The sequence below is a fragment of the Anticarsia gemmatalis genome, chromosome 28 (genome assembly GCF_050436995.1).
Source record: "Anticarsia gemmatalis isolate Benzon Research Colony breed Stoneville strain chromosome 28, ilAntGemm2 primary, whole genome shotgun sequence".
NCBI lineage: Eukaryota > Metazoa > Arthropoda > Insecta > Lepidoptera > Erebidae > Anticarsia > Anticarsia gemmatalis.
Window position 1 is genome coordinate 5,765,269 of NC_134772.1, and position 22,483 is coordinate 5,787,751.

The 22,483-nt window shown below is 35.5% G+C and overlaps 2 protein-coding genes across 3 annotated transcripts in view; one reads left to right on the forward strand and one right to left on the reverse strand.

Annotated features, from left to right (window-relative positions):
• LOC142984813 (uncharacterized) overlaps positions 1–18,185 on the reverse strand; it is a 43,815-nt gene extending 25,630 nt beyond the window's left edge. Inside the window, exon 1 of one of the 2 annotated variants that reach the window (XM_076132648.1) lies at positions 17,711–18,185. In XM_076132648.1, the coding sequence (XP_075988763.1) occupies positions 17,711–17,909 (199 nt within the window). In that variant the 5' untranslated portion in view covers positions 17,910–18,185. Of the gene's footprint in view, positions 1–17,698 lie in introns of both variants that reach the window. The other variant, XM_076132647.1, reaches the window with a different exon arrangement.
• A 653-nt stretch (positions 18,186–18,838) lies between these two features.
• Positions 18,839–22,483, forward strand: LOC142984790 (uncharacterized). The gene is made up of 4 exons (XM_076132607.1): positions 18,839–19,168; positions 19,914–20,050; positions 20,795–20,894; positions 21,524–22,483. The coding sequence occupies exons 1-4, from the start codon at positions 18,958–18,960 to the stop codon at positions 21,916–21,918; spliced, it is 843 nt and encodes a 280-aa protein (XP_075988722.1). The 5' UTR covers positions 18,839–18,957; the 3' UTR covers positions 21,919–22,483.

The following is a 22,483-nucleotide window of genomic DNA, read 5'->3' on the forward strand; positions in this document are numbered from 1 at the left end:
GTGGCCCTCAACACATAGAAATTGAACCCACCAATTGTTAATTAATTTGGTTTCCTACATTTTGTTTTAAATTTAACAATCGTAATTTTTCCTAGATCTTTTCCTACCATTGTTTTTACTTAAAATTAATATAAATGTGAATGTATGTATGTTTATCCTTATTTATGCCGAAACAGCGCAAGACTGTACATACCTAATATGATACCAAGTCCCTACTTACTAAATTATTATAAAATACCACCTCGTCACATTTGCATGAATGCTTCTGAGAAACTCAAAAACTCAATCAGTCTAGCCTTTCTTTCAACTTTGTTGGAATCGGCTTCCAGTCTCACCGGATGCTGGTAACGACCGCCAAAGATCTTTGAAAATAACAGTAAGTGTATGGTCTACAGACCAACCTCGGCAAGCGTAGCTTAACCTGAGAGATCGATTTTCAAGCTACTTTCAATAATAGAAGGAATGTTCATGTACTTATATAAAAAAATCCGAAGAATGTATGTATGTTCCGTTCTTACTCCAAAACGGCTGAACCGAATTGGATAAAAATTAGTAGCGGGATAGATAATAATATATCAACAGTTATTAATTAACGCGAGTGGCGCCGCGATTGTAAGCTAGTTAGTGATAACAGTTACATCGTATTATATGTATAGATATAATTACTATATTATATAATAATATTAAACAATGAAGTACGTATTATTATTGTATTTAATACAACAAATTATATAGTTTTCAATCGAAATTTTATAAAATTTTGTTCAGAGTCCCAGAATTATGCCCAGCAGTGGGACAGTAACATTTAATTGAAACTTTCGAATGGAAAGCAATGAAAAGGTTTTTTTTTCAATAAAATTTTCGCTTCTGTAGCCCGTGTGATGACGTATGTAACTACTAATTTAGAGACTTCGAATTAGATACCTAGGAAAAGGTTTACTTTTTTATATTTATGGGAATACTAGCTGACCCGGCAAACGTTGCTTTGCCATATAAAAAAAATTTGTCCCTTAGGTGTATGAAAAATAGATGTTGGCCGATTCTCAGACCTAGTCAATAAGCTCACAAAATTTCATGAGAATCGGTCAAGCCGTTTCGGAAGAGTATGGCAACGAACACTGTGACGCCAGAATTGTATATATTAGATTGTCAATATTAGCACGGAATTCGATTACGTGACTGGTATATAATAATATGCTCGCCCCCTATTACATGGAACTAACATTGTTAATGGCGAAACGTGGGTTATTTAAGACATCCCTAACTTATAATTAAGGCATGCTAAACATATAAATACGATTACTAAGAAAAATCTTTCTCTTCTGAGACTTAATACTCATATAAAAAAGACTAATCTATACTAATATTATAAAGCTGAAGAGTTTGTTTGTTTGATTGTTTGTTTGTTTGTTTGAACGCGCTAATCTAGGGAACTAGGTACTGGTCCGATTTGAAAAATTCTTTTAGTGTTAGATAGCCCATTTATTGAGGAAGGCTATAGGCTATATATCATCACGCTACGACCAAAGGGAGCAGAGTACCAGTAACAAATGTTACAAAAACGGGGAAAAATTTCACCCATTCTCTCTTATGTGACGCAAGCGAAGTTGCGCGGGTCAGCTAGTCTTTTATATTTAAAGAATTAAGGTCCACAGTTCAATCGGGTCAAAATAAAGCAAATAAAATGGGTTTTCTGTTTAGCAAAGTATGTTTGTATGAAATGATGACTAATTTTTAATTTGTTTATAATGTTTATGTATATCTGATAGATTATAAAAATATTGGACTTTGATTCTTGGCTTTTAACACAATCAAAATAATTGTACTAACACTAGCTGAGCCCCGCGGGTCTACTTGCGTGAAATTTATGTCGAATAAATTTAACCCATTAACGTCTCACTGCTGGGCAAGGGTCTCCTCCCGTAATAAGGGAGGGGTTAGGCTTTGAGTCCACCACGCTGGCCAAGTGCGGGTTGGGGACTTATGTCAAATCAAATGAAATTCGAACGAAGTCACATGGATTTAACTTTTAATAATGTTATATCCAAGTGCGCAATTTTTGATACTTCAGTCAATTTACACAAAACCTTAATGGAACTTAACCTTCTTTATAATCAATCTGGCTATTGGTGAAAGCTCCATAACAATCGTACATACATACATAAAATCAAGCCATTTTCCCAGAGATCGAGTAGGCAGAGATCAGAGAACGTCACTTGGTACGATCCTTACAAACTTCCCTTGCTTCATTCACATACATACATGTTGTCATACAGGACCGCCGGTTACGAGTAGCATTGACCTTTTTACAAGACATCACTGATATAATCTCACAATCGGTTCAATAGTTTTCGAGTATTTCACAAACAAACATACCAAAAAAAATATTTTTTTACTATCTAATGATTTGCAAGTTCACACGAACTAAAAGATTACACAAATAGATAATTATCAGTTGTCTTCTTATCATATGATGATGACTTGTGTTTATAACCTTATCAGTACGAAAATGAAGATTTCAGTTTCATGATTATTATCAATTGTCTTTACTGATTACCCTTTCGAGTAGCGTGATGTTAGATAGGTTGATTTAGGCCTTTGATATTAGGCGATAATATATGACAGGATGTCTTCTTCTTCTTCTTATCGTATGGTTAGTGGTCAACCTAGTGTCAAAGTTGTTCAAGCCGCCCGAAGGCCTTTGACATGGCTTAACGACTGTTATCTTTATTGACAACAACCGGGACCGACTGTACGTGCCCTCCGAAGCACGGAGACGCCCAGCTCAAATACCACTATGCGGTCACCCATCTATGGAATGACCGCGCCAAAGGTTGCTTAACCCACAGATCGTTTACCGACCGGTGAGCGCAACTGCCTATGGGCGCCTCAAACCCTGGGAACTACCCCTATGTGAAAAGAAGGCGTAACTTATGTATGTATAAATAAATAAATATTGTTGGACAACATAGTAGAGAGCGGTAGCATGCACGACTTATCAAAATAATAATTATTTACTATGTTTATTTCCAAACAAAGTATGTGTATGAAACAGGTGACGTCAGCTGTATAAGTCTGCGGATCACTGATGTTCTACATTCTGTATGTTGTATACCTCCAGCCACGAACCTTGTATACAACACTCTCTACTAATTTCTTAAACTTAATTTTCTGCTTATGACTTCGCCCGCGAAAAAAGTGTGATTTCCCGGTATATAGAGTATCCTTTGTATTATTCCAGGTAATAAACTATCTGTGTATTTGAATTTATTAAAATCTATTCAGTAGTTTTAGCGTAAAAGAGTGACAAACAAACATACATACCTAAATCCACAATCTTTATAGATTAAGAATATTGATAGGATTAGTATCTAAATCATAGCCATTTGCGCCAATAGATAAACTATCAGTAAGTTAAGCCTACTTTAGCGCGGACGTGTTATCGATGGGGGCGCCTGAGAGAACGGAAATGGAATTATATTTTAAACTCTTTTTTATATGTACATTATCTAAAAAAATAATACGCCACTGTGGCTGTTGGATTGAAAAATATTTTACTGTTGGATAGCCTATTTCTTAGGAAGGCTATAGGCTAGATATAACACTAGGCTACGACCACTAGAAGCGGAGTAGCAACTTAAAGTGTTACAAAAACGGGGAAATTTATGACCCATTCTCTATTATACGCAAGCGAAGTTACACGGGTCATCTATATATTTTGATAAAATTGTATAAAACAGAGAACATTCATAAATAAAAAAAAATAACCCAGTTACTTTTTCCCCGACTCGGGAACGAAACCCGGACGTGACCACTATAACCGCACTACCAATAACACTATTGTTGTTGTTTATGGTCATAGACCAAGAATATGGTATTCATGTTAAAGAATAGGTATTGTTATGTACAATCATTATTATTTATTATATATAAAATAACTATAGAACAAATAACAAACAAATTCAAGGATTTCCCGTGGTCTTTGAACAATAAAAAGTGGCAATAACTGCCCCACTGCTGGGCAAGGGCCTCCTCCAAAATCTAAATCTAATCATTTATTCATTTAGGTCAAATATTGACACTTATGATAGTCGTTACAATTACTGAATCTACCACTAGCTCGGAAAGGGGGTAGAGCCTTATAAGAAGAGCTAGCAACAAACTCACACACTCTTTTCAATCGCCCGGAATAAAAGATAGGGATTTCACTTTATTTGTGCGATCCACAAATAATTGTTTCGCGTCTGGTTGTACTTTGTGTCCGTTGTGTGTATGTTTGTAAAAGTCCCCGCGACACAAGAGCAATTCTTAGTGCGGGATGTGTCTTGTTAAAGAAATCAAAAAACATCTTACAGGCATTATTTATCACGAGCTCTCCATCACCGTTAAAAAATAGTCTTATATATAAAAATGATTCACCAAATATGTCGCTAAGCGCTAAACTCAAAAAGTTTTTGTAAAATTGTCTTTATGATAAGGGGGCTTTTATGGACAGAGAAAAACAGTCAGCTAGTAATAAATAAATTGAACTCATTAATGTCCCACTGCTGGCCAAGGGTCTTCTCCCGGATTGAAAAAGGGGTATATGCCTTAAGTCCACTACGCTGATCAAGTGAAACTTTTCATCCTTCAAGAGCTGTGTTAAACAAATCTCAAACATATTTTTCATCACAATTTTTTCCTTCACCGTTATAACAAGTGATCATTATTTCTAATACACACATCACTTGGAAAAGTCATTGTAGCCTTGGGTGACTAATGATATCATTCGGCTATCGCTGCTTTTGTTTCTTCGTGATAAGGTAACTTCCTATTGCATAATATTTTTGAAGCTGCCTCTCTGACGCCTTGAGTAGTATATCCGACGGCTGATTATGAGATATTGGGTTTGATTAACGAGTCAGGTAAAGTGCTATTTGTTTTTTTATAACTTAATTGAATATTTCTCGTAAGAAATCGCAGAGAAAATATTTTTTTCTTTAACGATTTTTTGAAGAGTGGTAGGTGAACTGCTTAAACCTTAAATTGGCCATTTTAGGAGTCTAAAAGGTGACGAGTGTCTGGATTTTAGGAGGCGATTTTGGATAAAAATAAAAGATAAATGTATATTATGCTTAGCCTTTCTTCCAAGCTATGTTGGAGTCGGCTTCCAGTCTCACCGGTTGCAGCTGAATACCAGTATTTTACATGGAGCGACTGCCTATCTGACCTCTACAACCCAGTCACCTGAGATATAACACGATATCCATCGGTAAGACTGGTTGTCAGACTTAAAAAAAATAAATGTTAAAAAGATAAAGGTATCTGAAACATCCAATTTCATTCCGCTATTTGCACTCTAGATACGCAGCTTGCGAGAACACTTACTTTCAGAATACTTAATGAATGGACCGAATCTTTCAGTCACAGATTTAGGTATTTAGAAATCTAAAATAAAAATCTATGAATCATAATATACTATTCAAATAGCCGGATATTAACTTATCGTGATAACATCGATTAGATAATTCAAAGTAAACATTACGTTTATTGTTTTCATTCATAAATATGTATATCTACTATGACTACGCAAACTCTACCTACACGTGCCTATGTACAAAAAAGACGATAATGTCCCAGGCAAGGGTCTTCTGGAATGAGAGAGGGGTTATTGAGTCCACCACGCTGGTGAATGAGGGTTAGGGACTTTGCATACCTTCAAGAACTGTTCTAAAGAATTCTCAGGCATGCAAGGTTGCATCACGATGGTTTCCTCCACCGTTAGAACATGAGATAGTTATTTCTAATACACACTCGAAAAGTCATTGGTGTGTTGCCACTTTTCCGAACCCTCGACCACTGGCGTGGGAGGCGCAACTAAAACCACTTGACTATGTTAAAAACAGCAAAAAAACAGACAGGCAGACAGAAAACAGCAAAGTCACAGTAATAGGGCCCTGTTTAGGTATTGGTTAGTAATTGGGTTTACAATTTAAATATGAATCTCTGATTTAAGGCCATCTGCCTTAAAATTAAGCCTTAGGTCTTTCGTAAGGCTTCGGAAAAAATGCTATGCTTAACGATTTTCGTTTTCAAACGACTACCGCCATAGAAATACAGTCCCGGGACGGATGTCAGCGACGCGACTCTTGTATAAACCATAATGTATTTGTATGGCCGTCTATCGTAGTATAGTAGACCGTCAGCTATGTACGTGACGTCACAATGCATATATGTAGCTCTGTCCTTTCATAAAGTCTGACAAGCAACATTCCAGCAACATCCAATTGCCGAAATATATTCCAAAATAAACTTCTGTTTATATAGCATGACTAATCATATACAACTCGTAATTATTTGATAGCAGTTAATTTATCAGTGATTTAGCCACTCATTGCACTAAGATTAGCGGGATAAAAACTTTAATATTGCACAATAGTTGAAATCGTATGACAATGATATAACGGTGCGTACATACGCGTGATTCTGATTGCTATACACATTCTAGTCGGCTTGCCGGCAGTATTTATCGAACAAATCTACACTAATATATTATTATAAAGCTGAAGAGTTTGTTTGTTTGTTTGAACCCGCTAATCTCAGGAACTACTGGTCCGATTTGAAAAAATATTTCAGTGTTAGATAGCCCATTTATTGAGGCAGAACCTATAGCCTTAGGTTATATCATCACGCTACGACCGATAGGAGCAGAATACCAGTAAAAAATGTTAGATAAACGGGAGAAATTATGACCCATTCTCTCTTATGTGACGCTAGCGAGTAATAAATATCATTGGACAACTCACACACGGTCATTTGTAGAACGTAAAAAAAAGGTAGCTGATTTGACTGATAGTCAAGTGCCCTATTGTGACGACCCGAAGGAACTACCCGATCGGCACAAGCCGAACAAGTGTAGTTGCTTCGAGTCGGTTTGTCGCGGGACAAATCTTTGTGTGATGAGCACGAGTATTTGTTCTGAGCCTGGTTGTCAATTTATATAAGTATGTATTTAAAAGTATATAAGTATGTTTATCAGTTATTTGGTTACCATAGTACAAGCTCTGCTTAGTTTGAAATCGAATGACCGTGTGTGAGTTGTCCAACGATATTTATTTATATTATGTCGCCAACTTTTCATAACACAAAAATCATGAATGACTGACTACCCTTGAAACAAAGTCATGTGCACATTTCATTAGGTTGTCAGACAGTCGACATGACTAAGGCATACTTTCCTTCCAAGATAACGTGAAAATCGAAATCAAATCATTCATTCAATTATTGACACTTATGATAGTCGTTACAATTACTGAATCTACCACTAGCTCGGAAAGTGTACAGCCTTATGAGAAGAGCTAGCAACAAACTAACGGCCACTCTTTTCAATCGCCAAAAGATTTACAATGTGGTTGATAAGACATCGGTCGAGCGAACCGTTGGTCAGTATTTTTAATAAATAAATAATATAAATCATTCGTCATCTTATTCCGATCATATTAAAATATTTTTAAAGTTTCAGTTACTTATTTCAGTTTAGGACTTAACTGAGCGTGATAAATTGCATTTATTAATAAAAAAACATTATTTATGCCCGGTTTCTGAAGTACATTTAGCGATAGTTTTTCTATTAAAACTGTATTTTTGACAAACTACCGCTAAATGTAGGTACCTCAGAAACCGGGGGTTAGTCTTTAGGGGGACTCAAGTTTTTAGGAAAGTTGATGCAGGAATTTAGTTTAAATCATGGGTTAAATTCAATTGTATGTTTCTCTGCCTTACTCCATAAGGAAAATGCTTGTTATATTCATTTCCTTCCTTCTACGGTTTGATATAAGGATAACAATATAGGGAAAGTCCTTTTGTTATACATACGAAAGTTTGTATGTTTGTTAGTCTTTCACGCAAGTATACTGAATGGATTTTGATAAAATGTTGTACTTGGGTAGTTTATAACCTGGATTAACACATAAGATCCTTTTTGTAAGATAATTTCTAGGTGCTAATAAACTATCTTGCGTTAGGCGTATCGGTAGTGTATACGACTGCTGTGTCGAATGGTTCAAATTCCGGAGTTGACCAAAAGGGTCACCAAAAATTTGAGTAAAAGAAACTCAATATTGTTTTTAAAAAATCCTACTTTCTGATCATGGATGTACCCATGTAAAATGCAGTTGCAAACTTTCGTGCTTTAAAGAGGACGTAAAGCAAAAGTTCCTACGCCTGACTCACTGGTTAGAGTACCATTCTTTCGGGCTATGTGAGTAATGTAATAGAGAGTGTATCTGTGTATTGTACACACGACACTATGAACAAATTACAACACAGTTGTAGTTTCAATGAAACTTGCCATAGCTAAATGTCAGCTTTCAAGACACTTCCTACGGTACATTCCCAGTTGTCACCTTTAACACTGTCTCTAGGGATGACAACTGTGAATAAAAGTAGGAAGAAAATTCCCAGTTGTCACCCCGGGGTGACAGCGTAGAGGGACAACTGGGAGGGAATAAACCCTACCTACAAAACAAATAAAATTTAACCCATTAATGTCCCACTGCTGGGCAAGGGTCTCCTCCCGTAATGAGGGAGGGGTTAGGCCTTGAGTCCACCACGCTGACCAAGTGCGGGTTGGGGACTTTGCATGCCCTCAATAAATGTTTTAAACAAATTTTTAGTACAAAACAAATGAACCTTTCATTATTGTACAAATTTTCAAAGTAATTTCAACCGCAAAGTATTTAAAGGATACTAAGAAATTGAATGAAATATGTAAGTATGATACTAATAAGTATTTAATTATAATATTCGTCATTATTGGTTAAACCCATTCGTCGCTGGGTAAAGCCATTCTGATAAATAACAGTAAAACAAGAAACTATATTAAAACATCACGTCTGCACTTACTTAGAACGTATTTCATCCCCTATTACAGCTTAGGGGTTGATTTTTGTAAAAATTAAGGATTAATTTCATGTCTTCAATTATTTATATGTAAAATTTCATTAAAAAGGTCAGGTGCTACTCGTAATCGGCGGTCCTGTATGACAACATGTATGTATGTGAATGAGGCAAGGGAAGTTTGTAAGAATCGTACTAAGTCGAGTTCTTTGGTATCTGCCTACCCCTATGGGTGACCGCATAGTGGTATTTGAACTGAGCGTCTCCGTGCTTCGGAGAGCACAGAGAGTTAAGCCATGTCAAAGGCCTTCGGGCGGCTTCAACAACATTGACACTAGGTTGACCACTAACCATACGATGAATGAATAACCCTCGGTTTCTGAGGTACAATTAGGGGTAGTTTAAACTCATATAAAAAAACAGCTTGAATAGATAAACTACCGCTAAATGTGCCTCGGAAACCGGGGGTAAGTAACGTTGATAAAATAAAGAATAGTTAGTTTATTTTTTGCCTGGTTCTCAATTTATCTATATAAGTATATATTTACAAGTGTATAAGTATGTTTATCAGTTATTTGGTTACCATAGTACAAGCTCTGCTTAGTTTGGAATCAAATGACCGCGTGTGAGTTGTCCAATGATATTTATAGACTTATTTAATATTAATTTAAGATAAAATGATCGTCGTTGCCTCTGCTCGTGTGAATTAGGCTTTACTAACCTAATAATATCATAATCACAAAGATTGTTATATTGGATGGATGTTTATACCTATTTCAAGGAAAGCGACCGGATGGATTTGGATAAAAAATTGTCACATAGATAATTTATAAGACAGATAGGTAAAGACGACACTTTATGACTGAGAAGAACTTATAATATAATAATAATAAAATTTCGAAGAGTCTTGTAAGCAAGTTTCGCGGCTGGAGGTATACAACATACAGAATGTAGAACATCAGTGACCCGCAGACTTATACAGCTGACGGTCAACTGTTTCATACACATACTTTATTTTGGAAATATACATAATAATTACCTAATTCGTAGCTGACATGCGCAGCTCGCTCACTTTTTATTTTATTCTCTCCTTAAAACCGTTGTTTTAAAGATATTTTTACAAAAACAAGAAAGGAATTTGGTTGAGCCGTTCTTGAGTTTTGCGCTTAGAAACACATTTGGCGATTCATATACTTATTATCATGCCAAAGCTCTACTAAGTCGTGTTGTCGGACTATATTTTAGTAGCGGGCAAAATCCCTTGTTCTTACGGTGAAGCAAAACATTGTGAAGAAACCTTTGATGCCTGAGGGTTGCTGTTGAGTGCTTGAAGTTGTGCAATCCATAATCTGCACTTATCGCGTTTAATTAAGGCCTTACTCATTATGAGAAAAGAACATTGCCCAGCAGTGGGACAGAAACGGGTCAAAAAAGTGACTTAGACTTTTGAATTATTCCAACACATACTACGAATCGGCTGAACCGATTTTGATATAATTTTGCAAGACGAGAAATAATATTTCTATGAACGAGATCATCCTTTTTCTGAGGACCGAGCCGCGAGGAATAAACTAGTCTGCGACTGTGTAAATCCGTCTCATGGAGAATAACTTCCCTAAGAACGACATAGTTTTCTTTTTCCGCAGACAAAGCCACAAACATGAACTAGTCTACAATAATTTTAAGGTAGAGAAAGCGTATAGAACTGTATCATGGAGAATAATTTGACGTATAAAAATGCATGCCGTCATACATGCATTTGTTGATTCACGAGAAACATGACCTTTTAGAAGGACATACAAAGTTATTGACATTTTAGGAAACAAATTTGAAAAATTTAATTCAAAACCAATATATCCCTTTATCTGACTTTGTTTAAAAAAGACCTTATATCTAATTAAGGTGCTCATAGTCAATTGCATTCACTGGTCGGTAAACGATCTGTGGGTTAAGCAAACCTTGGCGCGGACATTACATGGATTAGCCGCTTAGTGATATTTTAAGTGAGTCTTCGTGTCTAGGAGGTTAGAAAGTCGGTTCCGGTTGATGTCAATTAAATATAACAGTCGTTAAGCCATGTCAAAGGCCTTTAGACGGCTTGAACAACATTGTCACTAGGTTGACCACTAATAAGATATAGGTACCATAGTAATAAAAGGGATAATATATCTTTCTATTAGTAAAATTCCTTTAAAATCGGTTCAGTAGTTTCCAAGATAGCCACGGACAAAGAAACGAATTTCCTCTTTTATATACAAAGAACATTTTTAAGACAGACTTCCGTACTAAGCATAACACAAGGGACTTTACATACACAATGAATGGACATAAATAACAAAAAGAATCAAGTCATAATGAATCATACAAATACATACATATTAGGTCGGGGAAAAAGTCTTTACGCATTATAGTATGTATGAACTTGTAATAACATCTCTTTGGCTTCAAGAATCACAAATGAGTACACGGTTCATTAGGTTTCTTTCAGTGAGCTCGTGAGGTACCCAAATATCGAGCTTTTTTGTGTAGAGAAAAGATTTTATTACAAGTCCATACATACTATAATGCGAAAAGACTTTTTACCCGACCTAATATATGGATACATACATAAAGTTACGCCGTCTTGCTATAGGGGTAGGCTAAGAACGCCACTTGGTACGATCCTTACAAACTTCCCTTGCTTCATTCACATACATACATGTTGTCATACAGGACTGCCGGTTACGAGTACTACGCACATATGAAAATATACATATGTATCAAGTAAGACACGAACTTAGAACTTCGAAAGTAATAGCAGACGCATGGTGTTCATATTAATACACCATAAGCTATTAAAAGGACAATATTTTTAATTTATACAAACATACATACATAAAAATCACGCCTGATATAGCTTAAAGTGTAGGAAAAGGTATATGAAACACACCCACGTTTCGCCATTAATAATGTTAGTCCCATGTATTAGTGGGCGAGTCTATTGCCATATACCGGGCACGTTACCAAATTCTACACTTCTATTACTGCAGCACTTTGTACGACCTGAGAATCGAACTCGGAATCCCATGAGCAACAGTAGTTTTACATACATTAATAAAATCACGCCTTTTTTCCGTAACGGTGGACAGAGACCGGAGAACGCCACTTGGTACGATCCTTACAAATAAATAAATAAATAAATATCATTGGACAACTCACACACGGTCATTTGATTCCAAACTAAGCAGAGCTTGTACTATGGTAACCAAATAACTGATAAACATACTTATATATTTCTAAATACATACTTATATAGATAAATTGACATCCAGGCTCAGAACAAATACTCGTGCTCATCACACAAAGATTTGTCCCGGATGGGATTCGAACCCACCACACGCGGCGCTTCGGTTGTTACGGCGAGGTGACCGCTTAAACCACTGCGCCAAACGTACAAAATTCCCTAGCTTCATTCAATTCAGTCGTTTTAATTTATCCTTTTGTCTCAATACTTGTGAAAAGTCAGAATCGACTGGCCTAACCCTTCCCTCAATCGGGAGGAGACCATTGCCCAGCAGAGGGACTCTTGGATTTAATAAATATTTTTTTCTATAATTTCAAGGAAAACCTTTTCAATTAGTGTCATCTAAACAATTATTGTTTATAACTGGTTCATAAAACATATGACATCATGAAACCAATGGATATGGGAAATTACCATTATTTTATTAATACATTTATAAATCCCCGCTATCCATCTGTCTTTATGCGATAATCTCAAAAACTGCTAAACAGATTTAAACAAAATTTTATGATTCTTATCCTTCAAAAAGACTACTCCCGCACTAAGAATTGCTGTTGTGTCGCAGGGACTAACATAACTGACCCACTGACCTGCTGCGTAAGAGTCTCCTCCCGTAATGAGGGAGGAGCTAGGCCTAGAGTCCACCACGCTGACCAAGTGCGGGTTGGGGACTTTGCATACCTTCAAGAACTTTTCTAAAGAACTCTCAGGCATGCAAGGTTGCATCACGATGTTTTCCTTCACCGTTGGAACAAGTGATACTTATTTCTAATACACACATCACTTCTAAAAGCCATTGGTGTATTAGATTTGAGCCCTCGATTACTTGCGTGGGATGCGAATTTGAATTAAAATCACAGATCGTTGATAGTCGTTACCAGTAGTCAGAAGCATGAAAGTCTGACAACCGAGAGGTACCGTGTTGTAAGTTGTAACCCAGGTAACTATGTTGTGGAGGTCAGATAGCCAGTCGCTCCATGTAAAATACTGGTATTCAGCTGCATCCGGTGAGACTGGAAGCCGACTCCAACATAGTTGGAAGAAAGGCTACATTGTTTGTTACTATGAATAGAACTAGATAACATTTAGACGTCATACCGAATAATTAAATAATGTCTTTCTAGAAATAAATGCTATTTATTACGCTCAGTTAAATCCTAGACTGAAACAAAAACTAACTAAAAGTTTAACCAAAATATATTGTATAATTAATTTAATAATAAACTACGTATTGTTATATTACTATTTGAATGTTAAATGAAAAATCCTATAAATATTATAAACTAGACGCCGCCCGCGACTTCGTCCGCGTGTAAACCCTTCCCGTGTAAATCCCGATCCCTCGGGAACTCCGGGATAAAATGTAGCCTATGTGTTATTCTGGGTCTTCAGCTACCTATATACCAAATTTCATCGTAATAGGTTCAGTAGTATTTGGGTGAAAGAGTAACATACATACATACATTCTCACAAACTTTCGCTTTTATAATATTAGTAGGATGCTAAAGTTTATATGGATGTATCTTTGTTACTTTTTAACGAACTAGATTTCATTTGGACAAAATGTAGGACACAAAAAGTTTAGTAGAATACTTTTTATCCCGGGGAATCTTTTCGGGGAAGTTTCAGAGTTTGTTTATTTGAACGCGCTTATCTCAAAAACTACTACTTGGAATTGAATAAATATTTTTGTGTAAATAGTCCATTTGTTGAGGAAGGTTCTAGGCTATAACATCACGCTATGTCTCATAGAAGCGAAGAAAAAAGAAAAATAATCGCACTTAAGACCGTGTGAACTCCAGTAGCCTTACTACTCGTGAAAAAAGACAGTTAAATTTAACTAAATAGTTAATTTAACTGCATAATAATTGCTATTAATTTTAACTAGCTTCCGTGGGAATTATAAAACTTAGTTTATCTTTAAGAGGCTATCTCTAAAACTGCAAAACAATTTACGCAAATTTTAACTAAAGGTTATAGTAATTTAATTTAAAAGGTTCAATATATATTTAGCATATAGTATATAGCAGACTCGCCCCCTATTACATGGGACTAACATTGTTAATGACGAAACGTGGGTATATTTTATACACCTCTGCCTACACCTTTGGGTATAACAGGCGTGATATTATGCATTTAAAAAGACAATTTCTGGTCTTAGTTTTATCTAGGGGAAGTACCTATTAAGCCATGTGGAATTAGAATGGTGGGGTCATTATTCATACATCTATACTAATATTATAAAGCTGAAGAGTTTGTTGTTTGAACGCGCTAATCTCAGGAACTACTGGTTCGAATTGAAAAAATATTTTTGTGTCGAACAGATCATTTATCGAGGAAGGCTATAGGCTATATATCATCACGCTACGACCAATAGGAGCAAGGTACGAGTAGGAAAATTATGACCCATTCTCTCTTAAGTGACGCAAACGAAATTGCGCGGGTCAGCTAGTACATAATAATAATATAACACTTATATTTTATAAGATATTATATCCGAAGGTATAAAAAAGGTGTATGAAATACTTTCACATTTCGTTATTAACAATCTAATAGGGGGCGAGTCTACTACCATATACCGGGCACTTTACCAAGCTTCGGGCTACTATCGAGAAATATTTTAATATAAATTAGGTCTTTGCCCATCAGTGGGACAATACAAGCTAACATTAATTAACAAAATTCGGTTATCACAGTGAATATTTTTCTCTTAGTGCGTAGTACTCGTAACGGTCCTGTATGACAACATGTATGTATGTGAATGAAGCAAGGGAAGTTTGTAAGGATCGTACCAAATGACGTATAATGACGTATGTAAATCTTTACCATTATAATGGACTGCATCATCAATTTTGCACACCTACAGGTAAAATATGGCAAAAGCGACTTAAGCATCTATAATTCTATATGGTCGGGGAAAAAGTCTTGTCGCATTATAGTATGTATGAACTTGTAATAAAATCTTTTCTCTACACAAAAAAGAGATTATAAGAGATTTTTCACGTATTAAATGTGCCCACATTTGTAGAAATAAATTCAATTTAATTGAAATATTATCTAGGGTAAGTACCTTTGACTTGTATCAATACGTTTAAGAAAGATTAGGAAAAATACGCGCAATAAAGTAAAAAACCTGAACTGAAAAAAATACGCGTTCTTAGCCAGTTGCGCTCACCGGTCGGTAAACGATCTGTAAGCAACCCTTGGCGCGGTCATTCCATAGATGGGTGACCGCTTAGTGGTATTTGAACTGGGGGTTTCTGTGCTTCGGAAGGGAAGTAGCAAGTCGGTCCTGGTTGTTGTCAATTAAGATAGCAGTCGTTAACCCACGTCAAAGGGCTATTGGCTTGAACAACTTTGACACTAGGTTGACCACTAACCATACGATAAGAACCTGACAAAAAATGTTTGACATTTCACTGGTTGCACTGGCTGCTGCTGTAAGCTTACAAACATGTAGTACGAATTTCTAAAAAATCCGCATAGTTTCAGTCAGAAAGAATATGGCACTTTATCACTTCCTTTATACAGAGGGGATTCCCTTAAAAGATCTATCTGCTTAGATGTATTTGCTTATACAGTAAATAGGGACTGTGTATATTATAAAATGGCAGATCCAGAACTTGAATTTTTTAGGTATATCATGAACCTTTACATGGCTTAGTGAGGAGCACGTGGCTTAGTTAACAACAGCCGCGCGGATCGATCTCTGATGTTAAGCTTGCCGAGGTTGTTTTGTGGATGGGTGACCATTTTATACATGCCGAGATCCTCCATATTTCGGAAGACACGTTAATTCGTAGGTCCCGGCTGTCATTACAAAGATCTTTGACAGTCGTTAACAGTAGTCAGAACTTTGAAAATATGACAATGTTATACCAAGGGGTGTAGTGCTAGATTTAAATAAAGCTATGTACTGATCTGTAGGTCTGTAACTTAAGAAAAAAAGCAATTACTTTCCTTCTTTATATAGAAGAATAGAATAATTCGTTTTTTTTCTTTCCTTGCCTGAACTTACAAACTCTTTGAACATAATTGGGTTACTGTGTAAAGTTTAGCCATGTCTTTAAGTCCTTAAAACTTTGTTATACATTATTATTAATATAAAAGTTCTTACCATTTTAGCAAAATAAAGAAACTATGCTAAAAATAACATAAAATTGAATATTCAAAACTTTATTATTGTATTGATTTAATCTCAAAGCAAATGGAGATCATAATCTTCGAAATACACGTTTAAGATTACACGTACTGAGTTACACAATATTAGCAATCCTGTTTTTCAATCAATCTTAGCCTTTTTTACATACTATGTTGGAGTCGGCTTCCAGTCTCACCGGATGCAGCTGAATACCAGTGTTTTACATGGAGCAACTACCTATCAGCCTTTACAACCCAGTTACCTGGGTTATAACATGATACCCTTTGGTAAGACTGGTCATCAGACTTTTAAGGTTTTAACTACTGGTAATAGCTGCTGTCAAAGATATGTAAATGATAGCCAGGACCCACAAATATTAATTAAACATATAGCACGAGTAATCCTGTGTATTGTTTTATCAAATTGAAAATCTCATCTATAATCTCAAATTTTGTGATTTATGATAGTCGCTACAATTACTGAATCTATCACTTGCTTAGAAAGACAGTCTTATGAGAAGAGCGACACACTCAAACACTCTTTTCAATCGCTAGACTATTTACAATGTGGTTGATATAATAGTTGATAGCTAAGATTGATATTTGGGTAGATTTTGTGTGTGCTAAGATATGTATTTGTTACCCTACAGACAAGCATTTCAAGCCCAATGGTTGAACTATTCCGCTACTACTGCTATTTAAGTATTATGCAAGTTGTTTGTGACAAAATTTGCTTATTTTTAAAAGGTTTTGTTGTAAAGTACAAGAAACACATGTGTAAGCAGTTTTAAAAGTTAGTTTTGTTAGTAACATGTTAAGGACCATGCACACCTAACCATGAATTTTTACCTCCCTATTGGTAAAAATTCACTATCAATGAATTTTTACCAATAGAGACTGTTCCTATATTTGGTTAAATCTCAACTGAAACTAATAAAAATACAAACTGAAACTGCAAGTTCAACTCGTAAATTTAAAATGCAAATTAATTTTTTCCACATTTAACTGTCTGTTGTGTAGCAAAACAGCAAATTTGTCTGTATTTGAAGGTTAAACATAACTAAATAAGTTAAATACTTGCCTTAGCAACAGAACCAGAAGAGTTATAACTTAAAATTTTCATAAATTTCATCATAAAATCGTAACACAAACTTTTTATGCAAAAAATTACAAAACATTATTTTTTTCATTGTTTCCGATATACGTGCAAAAAAAAACAAAAATGACAATGGTCATGCTACAAACAGCCGCTAAATAAAGCGAAAGTATGGTTAGCAAAATAAAAACATCTAAGATTCTTATTGGAAGCAAAATAAATAAGATACGAGACCCGCCAGTGAGTCATCGCGAAGGAAATATTATTAATGTTTTAACCAGACGTGGAAAAACCCGAAATACCTTTATTCTTACCCATAGTTGTGACGTTATAGTCGGCCTGAGTGAAATGCAAACTGCACACTTTAGAGTACTTCGTATAAGGTTTGCCCCGTTTCAATATCAAATTCCACTTGTCTGCCATAGTCACATCGCGGGGAAACCTGTGGAACTTCACGTTTTTCGTCTTGCCGGCTAACGATGTGCACTGCGGAACCGTACAATAATAGCCCATCTTAGTTTTGGAGCTATCTTTCGGCGTTAACTGTGTTTACAGTCGGCGAAACAAACACAACACATCAAATAATAATGTAAGCGCTAGTCCCGGACACTAATTTGTTATTTATTTTATTTGTTGAAAACGTTATCACGTTGGTTTGGAAAAAAATGGAATCATCACACTGTAGCCTTGAAATATTTGACATCTATTTTTCCCTTCCCACTTTTTTTTTCGAAAAAAAAATGGCCACTTTTGATCACCATAGACGAATTTTTGACATCGTTCGTTTTATTACACGCACAGTAGCAGACTGAGCATTCTTCCTCTTGATAATCGACTAACCGAATTTAATGTTATGACAAGATGTGTCAAGTAAGGAACAGGAAAAAGATAAAACAATAGCGATGCGATGGCTTTTATCACTATTAGTAATTGTCGTTGCTATTTTAGTAATTAAATAGTAAAGTATATCTATTAGCCAATTCTGCTATAAATTGTTTCTAGTCGTGATATCCAGTTAAGTGCATATTATTAATTTTTTCTTAACCCAACTACGGTAAAGTAGTTAATCAGTAATTATTGTCAAACGCTTACGTAGAAGACTAAAGCTTTCATTGCGTTAGAAATCAATATAAATATAGTTATTTATTATATAGTTTATATATTAATATTATTTTTATTTAATGATCTTGTGTGATTCAATTCGAATGTAGTTTCACACTTTCAAATATGAGCTACTTACCATTTTAAGAGACCCGAGTAAGAAATATATCAATAACTGTCCGTAATTTATAGTTTTTACATAAGTATTGCAAAATAGGTTACGCTTACAATTTATTGTAAAACAAAAAGTAATTAAAGGCTTTAGTCGATCAAAGACAACATTATTTTTAATTCACCTCTGGCAGCACTATAACTTTTTCACAAATTTGATAAATGTCGGAGCTTGGTGTTTATGCGCGAAGTTTTGTTTGTTTTTATAAAAAAATACAACTGTATCGCTAACAGTATAATCATTTAGATATGTTAATTTGTGTGTTTCATCAAGTTTTGTGTTAACAAGATGCCTTATTACTGTACTGTGCCGAGATGTACGTCAATGGCGGGCAAAGCGAAGAACGTTTCATTTCATCAATTTCCTAGAGATGAGGAGCTTGCAAAACTGTGGAATAATATACTAAAACGAGGGAAACCTTATACGAAGTATTCTAAAGTATGCAGTTTACACTTCAAGCCGGAAGATTACACAATAACAAGCGCGGGGAAAAATAAGGGTACGTAGTTTTAGCATGTTGTTTTTTCACTGTAATTAACTTCTAATTATAACGGAAACGCTAGGTATCGTGGCCTTTTCTCGTCCGCTTTACTTTGTTTCATTGTAATCTGTGAGTAAACACACGCTTTACCGCTTATAATGGCCTATTTCTAGAATTTATTTAAAAGTTATTTTTCTATTGTTGGGTATTTGGTAAAACTTTGTGTAGTATATGGATTTCTATAGTGTTTTGGTAATTAACGCTTACATACCTACTTTATAAACACGTTATATAGTTAGTTTACTATCTATTTTAGTACATAATGTGTTCCATACATGTAGACAATTTGGTTTTTTATTTATGTCTACCCACTTTTGAGTTTATGCCTTTAGAGCGACATAAGTGAATAAGCACAGTGATTTACTTCTAAATGATATGACACAAACATACACCTTCGCCTACACTGTCAGTAATAGATGTGATATTTTGTATATATGTAAATAAGGCGCTAAATACTAAAATGGGTACAATGATCATTTAATTTCTGTTTTTTTTTAAAGGTTTTATTCCATACCTAGTGATCTGTTTATCAAAATTAAATTTATCTAATTCTTTATTGTTTAAAGAGAAGCCAATTTGGCCAAAGTATCAATAAAATTAATAATTTTAACCTATCCTTTGTAATACAACATTGCTGATAAAAGATCTTGAACATAAACTATATTTTATTAATTAACTAATTTATCATATTTTAAACTTGCAGGTCAATGGCGAACACTACGTAAAGATGCGATACCTTCACAGAATCTGCCCACAGATGCACCAGCTCCGTATCAGAGAAGGCAATCTGGCGCCTGGATGAGTAATATACCTAACAATGTACCTGCTATAGATCCACAGGTAATAATAAAATATTTGTACAACACAACTGGTCATCAGAATCCAAACTAAGTAAAGCTTGTACTGCAACCAGATAACTGTTAAACATACTTATGAATATGTACTTTTAAATGTATACTTATATAGATAAATTAACAGCCAGGCTCAGAACAAATACTCTTGCTGATCACACAAAGATTTGTTCCGGGTGGGATTCGAACCCACCACACGCGGCGCTACGCCACTACGCTTAAACTAATGCGCCAAACGTGCAGTTTAAAATACTGGTATTCAGCCGGGTAAGACTGGAAGTCAACTATTACATAGTTGGAAGTAAGATTAGGCTGATTGATTGAGCAGACCAACAACAGATATTGTTGTATGCAAAGTTTACGGCTGGTGGTGGTATAAGAGACTTAGAGTTTAGAATTTATGTATTACACAGACTTACATAGCTGACAGTGGTCTGTTCGAAACAGTTTCTTTATATTGAAGATGTATAGAATTGTTAATTATAATCTAGATTAATTATTGTGCGTGCGAAGGCTCTGCTTTGTTGTCGTAATTTATATAATAAAGCAGTGTTTCTTAACCTATGATCCGCATTTAATCCTATTTCACACCATAAACAAGTGGTTACCATTTTCTAATATTGGTCAATGGCGATAATCACTCTATGTATAAATAATTCAATCGGTATGTCTTCAGTTTATTGTTAACAGATTGTTTGAAAATGTGTATTGATGCAAAATGTATGTATTTCAGATTCAGCAGCAGTTAGCCCAAGCTATCTACATGCAGACGATGTTGGCGATGCAGGCAGCTGGCGTGACCGACCCGCTCAACCTTAGCGCTATTTGTAATGGTAATGTTCTTATCTTCTTATCGTATGGTTAGTGGTCAACCTAGTGTCAAAGTTGTTCAAGCCCAAAAGGCCTTTGACGTGACTTAACGACTGTTATCTTAATTGACAACAGCCGGGACCGACTTTTTACGTGCCCTCCGAATCACGGAGGCGCCCAGTTCAGATACCACTATGCGGTCACCCATCTATGGAATGACCGCGCGAAGGGTTGCATAACCCACAGATCTTTTACTGACCGGTGAGTGCAACTGGCTATGGATGCCACGAATGTAATGTAATGGTAATAAAATAAATTTAACCCGTTATATGCCTCACTACTGGGCAAGGGTCTTCTCCCTTAATGAAGGAAGGGATAGGCCACCACGCTGGCGAATTGGAGGTTGGGGACTTCACATTCCATCAAGAACCGTTCTAAAAACTCTCAGGCATGTAAAGTTGCATCACAAAGTTTTCCTTCACCGTTGGAACAAGTGATTATTACATCTAATACACACAACTTGGAAAAGTCATTGGTTTTGCCTCAAGTTTGAACAGTCGACCAATTGCGTAGGAGCTGCCTATAACACTCGGCTATTACTACCTGAAATTATTATTATAGAAATTACTTAATTATTTTTTCACATTTTCAGGACTACCCCCACCTGTAGAAGAGCCGCAAACATCATCAAGCTCAGAGCAAGAGACCCAAGCAGACAACGAAACACAGTCATCATACAAATGCGACGACTGTTCAAAATGTTTCAAAGACCCTGACGTCTTCATCTTACACAAGCGAACTCACAAAAATGGTAAAGAAAACTACGATCTGAATATAAAACAAGAAATGCTGAAATCTAACCCGATACTAGCAAATTTACTAAAAGATACAGTGGAAAAGAATATATTTCATACGAATTTGTTTGAAAAACAACTTATGGTGAGTTTTTCAAAAATGGAGAGCTTTCTGAGAGGTACGAGTGAAATTTGTGATAGTAGTTTAAGTGATATAGATGAAAGTCTGGTTATTGATGAAAATGTAGCGTAGAATAGAAATTAGAAGTAATTTTTTAAGTTAATATTCTGCTGAAAATTTTTTGTAACTATATTTTGGATTTAAATGTGAAGGTGGTAGATATTTTTGAGGTTTTGGTGTAATATTTTGTTTTTTCGTGTAGTGGGTTAAAAATTCAGTTTTACTCGAAGTGATGACTCGATTGAGTAAAATTCTTTACGTAGTATTTACGTAGTTAAAGTCGTAATTGTGGTACACGTTAGGTTACGCACACAGTTTTACTCGATTGAGTCGTGACATTTAAAATTCTTTGTTTAGACTTTTAAATTGTGGTTTTTCCACACATATAGAGTTTTACTCGTATTTTACTCGATCGAGTCACGAGTTTTACTAGAAATGATGACTCAAGTTAAAATCTTTATGTCTGGGGGCACGGCAGTGCCCCCGCAAGTCGAGCAAAAAAAAGCGGCACGGCCGTACCATCTTTTCTCGAAGCAATTCAGGCCATTTTCGACCCCCTATAATTTCGTTGTGGATAAAACAAGAAGCCTGAATTTTTAGCGACTTATCAGTCATTGTATGAACACGGTATATTGAA

Excerpts from the sequence above, each read along its gene's own strand:
- LOC142984790 (XM_076132607.1), top strand. The coding sequence starts at position 18,958 with ATGCCTTATTACTGTACTGTGCCGAGATGTACGTCAATGGCGGGCAAA. Across the intron at positions 19,169-19,913 it reads AAGCGCGGGGAAAAATAAGG|GTCAATGGCGAACACTACGT; the intron begins GTACGTAGTTTT and ends TTAAACTTGCAG. Across the intron at positions 20,895-21,523 it reads CCTTAGCGCTATTTGTAATG|GACTACCCCCACCTGTAGAA; the intron begins GTAATGTTCTTA and ends TCACATTTTCAG.